General features: G+C 42.2%; 2 protein-coding genes across 5 annotated transcripts in view; one reads left to right on the forward strand and one right to left on the reverse strand.

Annotated features, from left to right (window-relative positions):
• The window catches only part of DAZAP1 (DAZ associated protein 1), a 20,252-nt gene extending 15,741 nt beyond the window's left edge, over positions 1-4,511 (reverse strand). For 2 of the 4 annotated variants that reach the window (XM_026864885.1, XM_026864884.1), the window contains exons 1-2: positions 2,704-2,811; positions 303-351 (exon numbers count right to left, since the gene is read on the reverse strand). In XM_026864885.1, coding sequence (XP_026720686.1) covers positions 303-329 — 27 coding nt within the window. In that variant the 5' untranslated portion in view covers positions 330-351; positions 2,704-2,811. Of the gene's footprint in view, positions 1-302; positions 352-2,703; positions 2,815-3,432; positions 3,499-3,805; positions 3,973-4,429 lie in introns of those variants that run through there. The other 2 variants (XM_026864883.1, XM_026864882.1) reach the window with 2 other exon arrangements.
• Positions 4,512-8,427: 3,916 nt separating this feature from the next.
• Positions 8,428-9,857, forward strand: part of GAMT (guanidinoacetate N-methyltransferase) — a 2,658-nt gene continuing 1,228 nt past the window's right edge. Inside the window, exons 1-2 of the mRNA XM_026864920.1 lie at positions 8,428-8,453; positions 9,361-9,436. Of these exons, the coding sequence (XP_026720721.1) occupies positions 8,428-8,453; positions 9,361-9,436 (102 nt within the window). The remainder of the gene's footprint in view (positions 8,454-9,360; positions 9,437-9,857) is intronic.

Here is a 9,857-nt window from a genome sequence, read left to right on the forward strand (position 1 = left end):
CCCCCCCCAATAGTACCTTAAAGCCACAGGAGTGGCTCGAGAATCAAATTTCATTCAACTAAAAAACTAGCAAAAAAAACATAAATGAACATGAAACGTCTGACTTTAAATGCACAAATACCAACTAAAGCTGTAGATGAAGAGTCTAGACTTGAAGTGATATTTGCCCAGTGAATTATTCTTTTTCCTGAGGCAACACAGAAAAAAAAAAAGGCTACCTTTTCTGATGGTGTGAAATAGTTTGCCATCTGACTATAGGAGAGTATGAAGAAATTTCAAGGACAAACTAGATCAGCCTTTACCTCGGGGCCTCTGTTTCTCTGCGTCATAGATCATTACAACTTCAGTGACCTGGAAGAGAGAAGGGAAATTCTACTCACTGTGCTACCAGGGGAGCGTTATAAACAGTTACTACAGGCTGGTTTCCCGCACTCTATCCACAAAGCACAATTAAATGCTCCATGTAGCCATCAATACCAGGCTGTCCTAGCACAGTGCAAACAAACTGGGAATATTGCTCTTCATGGGAGTTTAAGAAAAGCCTGAGTTCATCTGTTCTGTAAAGATGCTGCATTATGGCTTTTTAAGGTCTCATCACACTTAAGATTTTAATCTACCATTAAGGTCGCTACTCTATTTATATCTATACTATAGCCTATAAAAAAACCCCAAAGGTTTCTGGTTTTCATACTATTCATCAGTGTAGTTTCGTAAAAGATTACTTTTTCCATTTTTAAACATTTTCACTCTCAACGTGGAAAGCGGCTGTAACTCCAAACACATTTAAAAATTTGCACAGCTTCTCTGAATTACTTGAGTATCAGTGTGGCACAGAGTACATTATAAATTGATGCTTTAAATAGCATTACAAAAACCCCCTAAGTTATCATCAGTATCATTGTGATTTTAACATTTTAAAAAACAGGAAAAAAAAAAAAAAAGGAAAATGCAAGTTGTTCCGAGGACTTCCAAGATTTTTTTTCAGAATAAGCACCGCTGTGACCAGAGATGTAACATTTATGTCAAAGGCAATATTAAAACAGTTGAAAGGAACTGCCTTTCAATTTCTCAGATGGAGAAAAGCGGTCACAAAACATGTGTGATCTCACAGAATCACATCTGTGCCTTCAAGTCAATCTTAGGATATTTTTTACCAGATCCCCTGAGTTAGCTTAAAATCTGACACAAATTCACCTTTTACTTACAGCTAGAAAACACACTTTTCAAGTTATTACACCACATGCACTCACTTGAATATATCCCACTGGATGCTAAGAGCTGGGATTTGTCCCCATTTGGGGATTACGCCAGGTGACAGTGCCAGATTTTTTTCCCCCACTGCTCCATTTGGATCCCCTTCTTCACACTGGTCTTATTTACCAAGCAATTACCATGTCTAAGAAGCAATGCCTGCTTTTGGCTCTTCACTCTGTGGCCACAAAACATATAAGAGCCTCTACTTCTCCAAAGATAACTCATTAGCAGCACCAGACTCCCCAGTTTCTAGACTATTGTTAAAGTTCTACTACTTACTTTTAAAGGCACTTACACTTAGTGGCTGTTGCCTTCTATATTTGGTGGAACATAACCCTGTATCTCCCCAGCCATCCAGAGGTCAGAATTGGAAAGCCAAAAGTCTGTGAGGAAGAGCCTTTAGAACTTATGCTCCACAGCTATGGAACATGCTCCCCCATTTTTATTTACAAGTCTACCGCAGCCTTTCAAACTAAAGAAACAGTTGTTAGCCATTGCCTTTTATTATTTTTTTTAAAATTATCTTAATCAAGTTTTAAATACAGAACTGTTGATAAACTTAGCCAGTTGAGAAAGAACCAACAAATCCTTTGCTGCCACTAAGAAGAGATCTTAGAGAAAGGTGATAAAAAATACAAACATCAGAAGAACACACTAAATGCCACTCAGAGGCAGCAAGTTCTCATCCACTGGCACAATATTGAATATATCTCAGTCAATCTTTAAGTTTCTCAAACTTATTCACAGTTGAATTTAGTAATTTAGTTTATTAAGTTTACCATCTTAAAGGGGCAACAATAGTTGGGATAAATGGGAATTAAAACTAAATCGAAACCAAAAACTAAAATTGGAAGATATAGTCATTTCAGACCAAGGTTACAAACTGAATTAAAACCAGGTGTGTAACATCAGTAGGGTTTGTCTCTAGAATGGAGGTTCTAGGGACGACAGAACTCAGCTGATTCCAGATGACAATTTAAAAGCAACTACAGTCACCAAAATAATGGCAGGGGACTGCAGAATTTAAGCTATTTGTACACATAATCTAAGATCCTCGTCTTTGACTACAAGTTCACTGAAGTACTCACTGTTCCCCCCCCCCAAAAAAATCCAACAAAAATGTTTTTAATTGCCAAGCTGTAAGTCATCGATTGAAAAGACAAAAAAAAAAAAAAAAATGAATAATTCATCAGGTAGACTTAAATAAGAGAAGACAGAAGCAGCAAAGGAAGTTACACACCAGAGCAATAGATTCTGACAAACTGCAAGATACATTTCAAGATGATGACTGTTTACTCCAGTTTATCACAAAATGCTTCAGTATGGCCCTACAGCAGTTTGTTTAAGTTAACCCAAAATGTGACAGCTTGACGAAATCTGAGAAAGGGCAGTGGGGAGGGAAAGCATCTTGCAACTGACTGATAACTGCCATCATGCCGAATGACTCACCACTCCGAATTTCTTGAAGTATTCCCTGAGCTCTGTCTCGCCACAGTTATGAGGAATTCCACCAACAAAAATTTTATTTGATTTATTGTTATCGTTCCTGGATCCTTTCTGCTAAATCAAGGAGGAAAAAATTCAGTCAGAGGACAATAAAGGTGGCTATTTCTATCATTTTACTCTTAAACATGAGCAATGGTCTCTGGTGGGCTGAGGGGGAGCCACCTCCAGGCCTGAAGTCTCCTAGTCATTAAAGTGAAGCAACTGCATGTTCAGAGCTCAGAAGTTTCATGTTTGCAGTTATAACCCAGTCTCTGCTCTTGAGGAGATCAGAGAAGTAGGGACTGTGTTCTGAGGCCATTTACTAATTTTACAGTGAAATCATATTAACCCACAGAGTGTGAAGTAGCTAGAAAATAGCATCAGCCCTGTGAGTGCACTTCCAGACACTTGTTTCAAGTTTTGAAGAACTCAACTAAAAGCACTAAGAGCTTAAGAAAACGCCACACCCACAAACTGAGTCTGACACAAAGTGTTTGTTAACACTGTATTGTACCTTGAGTACCATGGAAATCTAAGTAGAAGACATTTTAAAGAAAAAAAATTTACACTCAAGGCTTGTATATCGACTCCTGATTTTAAAACGTGGATATAATCCAAGTGAATTCAATCAAACTACTAGAAGGGAAGCCAAAATTGGGAAACAGGCAGGATACACCAAGTATCTTTCCTTACCCATCCTTCCTTCGGTCGTGTCCTTTCTGGTTGCATCCCCCTAGGTGTACATGGCTTTGGATCAATCTGGAAGAAGTTCCAGTTTGGTCAGATCTCAGCGTGCAGAATATTGTTCTAAAAGTCACGTTTATGGCAGCTGAACACAGCACTGCTGAAATCCAGCTCCTCAAAGCTATCATCAATACATCGCTTCTACAACGTGACACAAATCATTGGATTAAAACTGTCTTACAATAATCAAAACCAACAACCAGGTAACTTTTACACTATCCAGTCTGCAAATAAAAAGCCAGAATTTAAAACAGAACTTTGAAGCAGCCTGGAGCAGAAGGTTCTGAAGCGGAAAACAAAAAAAACCACAAAAGCAACTTACATTTCGGCCATCTAACGTATGAGGTCTACTGGCCAGTACTGTTCCCACACAGTTGGGGTCTTTAAATTTGACAAATCCAAATCCTCGAGACTGGTTTGTTGTTTTGTCTTTCATTATTACACAGTCTACAACTTCTCCATACTGGGAGAAGTAGCTACGAAGAGTTTCTGTTAAAAAAAAAATAAAAGCACATATTAAACAGAACCAGATACTAATTTTCCCATGCTGTGTTCACAATTATGAGACCAAAGATAAGCAAACAGCTGAACAAGTGCAAGCTCATCTTCTGAAAGCGATCAAATTTTACTACTTCTAAACAAATGGTATACAAGAGCTTATTTCCACACACACAGAGGAAAGCAGTACTGTGGTAAAGCAATGACAAAATATTGTCGCCTTCTGAGCTGACAAAACCTTCAGTACCAAACACCAATAGAAAATACAAAACCAGATGTGATGAACACGAACTCTCTCCACATAAAATTTGATTCATTAATGGGAGAGAGCAGCACAATCTCATCCCAATCTTCCTACCACAGTACTGCCCGTTACAAAGCCACGGATCCGTCCACTGTTCTGCTGTTCACAAAGCCTGGCTCAACGACTGTAGAATACATAGCTTACCTTGCGTTGTACTCCAGTCCAAGCCACCCACAAACAGTTTTCTGCAAATGAAACATACAGCAGTTTTAGGGTGCTACATGACAGATGCTTCATCTTATTTAACACAGAAGTCAGCTATTCTGAAGAGGTCTGGCGGTACCGGGGCCTCCACAACACATTACAAAGCCCGTTCTTCACTAGAATTCACTATTCTTTGTGACAGCTACTTGCTGTTTCATGGAGATTCACATAAAACTGAAGCATCCGTTTTTGTGTATCACAAGCACAAACAGAGATCGTAAGCTTATCACAGGAATATTTTATTCTTTCATGCAAAGAGAAGACAAGAGTATCAGAGCAGCCTAAGTTTCTCCAAGCTGCTTATTTCCAAGCGTCTGAGCAGGCCGCATGGCTTTGCGAAATCATTAGTGTAGCCAGAAGGAAAAAAAAAAAAACAAAACCACACAACACAGAACATCCCATGGAACATTTATCTGCTCTTTTGGGGCAGAAAGAAGTTCTACCACGAAACACTTCAGAAAAAGATGTATAAAGCATTGCTGAAACTTGAAAACTGAACCAAGAACGCTGTTATCAAGTCACTGTACCTGGTTAACCCCCACCCCCCCAATTAAAACGGGACATCTGGATTCCTGCCAAGGACTGGAACTTTGGCTCCAAGTTACTTACAGGACTTCTCTTAGCAACTCAAGAAAACAGCTGCAGGGTCCCTGCAGTTCCAACTGAAGGATGAAAACAAAATCCCAAACTTCTCAGATCAAGTAAAACCCACAGAAAACCAGACATCCTCGTTTAAATACCCAAATCTGTTTCATTAACTGCTTAAATCCCAGGTTAAGGATCAAGAGGCATGCAGTCTGCCATGAGGCCTCCAAAGCCAAGTTCGAAGAACAGCTGAGCTCTAAGTGCATTTGCCAGCTGAATGTTACCAGAAGGAAAACTGACAAACAAAATAGGTTAAAAAGATCATTCTACAAAAAATACACTAGCAACACAGCTGCTGCAGCCCTTTTGTAACAGGTATTGCAGCAAAAATAACACCTGACACTGAAGTTTCAACACGATGTTACCACCTCCTACATCTAGAGCTATCACCACATGAAAAGTAACGCCAGTGTTTGAAGTTATTTAATACCAACTTACAAATAATAAGCAATGTAAACGCATCTGCCCCGGGACGACCTGGCCAACTTTCCTGTGCCAGAAGGTCAGAGCCCAACGGGCATCACAGCTAAAAGAAACAGATTCCACAGGACGGAACGCTGAACTGGGTGCAGTGGGTGGATTCGGGCACCACCTGAAATTTCTGTACTTGTTCTCTAGCTGCGTAATTGGATAAAACTGAAAGTGTGTGAATTTTTTCCATCCTCAGATCAAAAAAGCTTAAGTCAGCTCTCAGATTTCCTTGCCCCTGTGTTCTCAAAGTACTGTCCTGGTAAAAGTCCTTCAACTGCTGATTAAAACAAACAAAAACCCTTCATCCATTCCTTTTACATGATACTCTCTCACTCGCCCGGAAAGACCAGCCAGAATGACTTTTGTCTGCCATTATCTTCTAGTTAAATGAAAGCAAAAGTATAACTACCCAGTTCAAGTCTAAGATAGAAGGCAAACTTGTGAGGCAAGTACTAAATAACAGAGCAGCACTAATTCGGCAATTAGTTGTGAAACCATTTTATAATCTAGTTTAAAGATTATCTCCAAACAGATGAGAAAGTCATGGCTAAAACCCAAACCAAACTCCATGCTTAAAACTTAAAAGACAAATCTGAACCAACTCATCTTCTGAGCAGCTCATCCAAATCTGCACCATTTCGTGTCGGAGCATGCCAAAGATCTTGGGTAAGCACGCAAAGAGGAGCAGCAAGATGCCAGACTGCCTGCTTTGCAACTCTTTATCAACTCCAGGGTGTGACGATACTTCCATGCAAAGCAATTTACTCCATAATTAATGGTTAGTTCAAAGCCACCTCAACACTTGTCCCTTTTCAGTAAGAAGCACCAACTCGAAGCTGTTCTGTTAATAGTTTCATGGGTCTGCACAGATGAGGGCTAAGATAGTTTATCTCTGGAGGATGCCCTCCATTTCTCTTATCAGAGCTCAAAGAGAGGAACCATATTCTGCTTCATCTTCTACTGGCCCTCGGGTACACCCCAGCACAGCTGCAGCTCACCTGAGGTTTGGAATTTGCTCACCTTCCCTTACATGGGGAAAATTGAAGTTGTAACAGAAAAAAAATTAAAACTTCCTCACCTGTTTTTTTCAGGAACAGGTAACTGTAGTAAGAAATCACCCCCCTGCTCCCCAGTCAGAGCTGCTGGTGCCCGGGGAGCACCAGGGAAATAAAGCTTTGCACTCCTGTGTAGAGGGGCAGCCTGCAGACAAAACCCACCGACACTTATCACTCCGATTCACCTCTCCGTGATGTGACTTTGTGTCATGAACCTCACGCAACAGCCAACACTGACTGAACCAACCCCTTAAGAGTTCAGGTGGGCTACACACCAAAGTAAGGGGTGACTAAATTCGGTGTTACATGGTACCTACATGTCTTGTTCCATCGAGGGAAACTTTATTTCTAAGTCACTAGCTGAGAGGTGATGTGGTCTTGCCTTTCAAAAAAACCCCAAAAGAACAACTGTTAAGCCCAGACCAAAGCATCATCTTAAGCAGGGCAGAAAGTAACTGCAGCGGTAGCATGCAAGGGATGTACAGTCTTCAGAGTGCTGAGAAAACAGTGGCTGCTCCTGTGTTACCGTAACGCATCCTACAGCACAAGCAGGACGCCTCGACCTGCTTCCATGGTGAAGTTTCTCTCAAAGATCAGAAACTTGCCCCCCAGCAAAGTGTTCAGCTCGTGGCACCACTTCGAGGAGCCGATTCCACCCCAGCAACAGGTCACTCATCTTCTGGTAACAGACAAACTTCCCCCAGTCCTCAGCACGCTCAGACCTCCCGGTGGCCTTGACTGTCCCTTCAGGACGTTTCCTCCACAACAAACTCGTGTGCCCTTTCTTGTGCCATTACTTTCAGGGGAAGTTCTACAGGGAAATAACTTTATTTCCTAATGGCAAAGAAAAAAATAACTGATCTAATGCTACATTCAGATTAAAATTCTGATACAGCCTGTGACTATGTATCAGCTACATTTTAGGATTTTTTTTTAAACTAAATTTGATAGCTTCATATATAATATCAATGTATATAAGATCAATCTGCAAATACTAGCTGCATTCTGACAGAACGTCAAGCTGTCTGCAGGGACAGAGGACTCCCTGCAGTGCACGGTCACTGAAACCTCTCAATTCCATTATTAATTATTTGTAGTCACCCTACATACATTTAAACAAACAAAAAAAGCCGGGTTGCCCAAGGTCAACTACAGCAGCTGTATGTAAAATACATGGTTTGCATTTATAAGCACACTATATATATATATATATATATATAAAATGTGAAAAGCTAGGACTACCCTGCCTGGGACTCCTCAGTGGCTTGAACACTGAACAAACGCAAGACTTAACTAATCCCTACCTAACACAAAAATCTAGATGTGGTATCCTACAAGACGGCTGCCACATGCAAGACAGATGTATGAAATAACACCAGGCGAGTGTTCACTCCCCTGTGCTCAGCTGGCATCACCAGCCCGTTCACAGGGTCTTACGTACTCTGCTTCACGGCCTCCCAGACAACTTTTTGTTCAAAGAGTTTACGGGCTGGTAGTTATTACAATGATGCTATCAGTCTGAACCTGCCGCCATCACCACCCTCATACCTACTTACACCAGGCTCAAACACGTGCGCCCCAGGAAGCCACGTAGGTATGGGCCGTAGCGCTGGAAGGACGTGACAGTCCATCCCCGAGGAACACAAAGCCCATTCCTGGGCAGCTCTGTCCTTCCGCCACCCCCGGTGCAAGGATGCACCCTGCCCACCACCGAGGGAAGGACCCCGACCCGCACAGCGTGCTGAGGCGGGACCAGGAAGTGGAATAATGACTCCTCAGAAGCCACAGGACATGTAAGTTTTAACCAAGTTTCATGAGCCCACGTGTTTCACTTCAACTGTTTCCTGACAAAGTTTTACTTGCTAATTTATTCTTTTCTGCCATAAATCTGTCACTGGAGCAGCTAACCCCAGAAAGCACGTACAGGTGTTTTAAAACCGCTGAAACAAAAGCACAAACTCTTTGCCCATGTAAATCGATCTAGCAGTTTGATGAACATCTCTCCTTTCTCTCATCGCAGTCCCAACCACCTACATCCTGCAGGACAGAAAGATCAGCACTTTTCTTTCATTTAAAATAGTCCCAAGTACTAATTACAACAAATAACACTCCCAAGGCCCTACCTAGACCTATCAACACCACTGCAAGGCCTACAGCCTTTGTAAGTAGCTTTTCTTATCTTAAAATCTGTCTAGAAAAGTGGTTAAACTCGTAACTTCCTTTTAAGACTTGCATCTCACAACAGCCTTCAAAACAGAACTTCCTTCACACAACTACAGGCAGCTGACTACTTTCACCTTTCTGTCTGAGCACTTCTGGGGGAGGAAATAAAAGAAAATTTCCATCTCTGATTAAAATCCAATCCTTTCAAATCTGATTACACCTCAGAAGGATCAAAAATCTAAGCAGTTCTGCAACTGGGAATGAGCTCTGTGACAACCGGGCCCGGTCAGGATGAAAGTTGACAATATTTCACCAAGTAACTCGCTGCCTGCACTCGCCTACCGCTCCAGAACAGCGGCACACACAAGTTTGCTCATCAGGGCTCTCACAGGCCACTAGACGGTAATTAAGGCCCAGGACCAAATAAAAATAATTTCAGAGCAAAACCTACACATTTAAGCATGGCTCACGCCGTCTGTGTCGTTCACAGCAACATCTTACTTTCAAAACGGTTGTCCTTCCTCTTGTATTTTTAAGACTGGGCAAATCAAGAACACGCACCGTAAATAAGCAGCTTACTACGCGCTGGAGGCAGCGTGAGAACAGAAGCCTGGTACGTGTCCACCGAAACAGGTGACCAGTTACGACGTGAGTACTCTGTGCCAAAACTTGCACTGAGAGCCGAGCAGCCCATTTTTTTAAAAATTTTTTTGCTGTTTTCAGTTCTAACGTGCCAAGTCTACAGTCCCGGAATTTAAACGTCGCTAGGCTTCAGGACGCAGCTCGGAGGCAGAACAGCACCCAAGGCACCTCGGGAGAGCTCGACCCGCGTCAGGGTATTATCAGCTTGGAGAAGGCACAAAAATCGCTGGAAAGCCTTTAAAGTAAAACCAGGCTTTTCCGGGCTGAAATCCAGCCCGCGCCCAAGGCCAGCTCGCAGGAGGGGAAGTTGGGGAGGGCAGCAGCGACCAGCGCCGGGGCTCCTCGGCTGCCCCGAGGAGGGAAGCGAGGGGAGGCTCCGGCCGCCGCCTTTG

This window comes from Athene cunicularia (genome assembly GCF_003259725.1).
Source record: "Athene cunicularia isolate RWA chromosome 28 unlocalized genomic scaffold, athCun1 chr28_part1, whole genome shotgun sequence".
NCBI classification, from domain to species: Eukaryota; Metazoa; Chordata; class Aves; order Strigiformes; family Strigidae; genus Athene; species Athene cunicularia.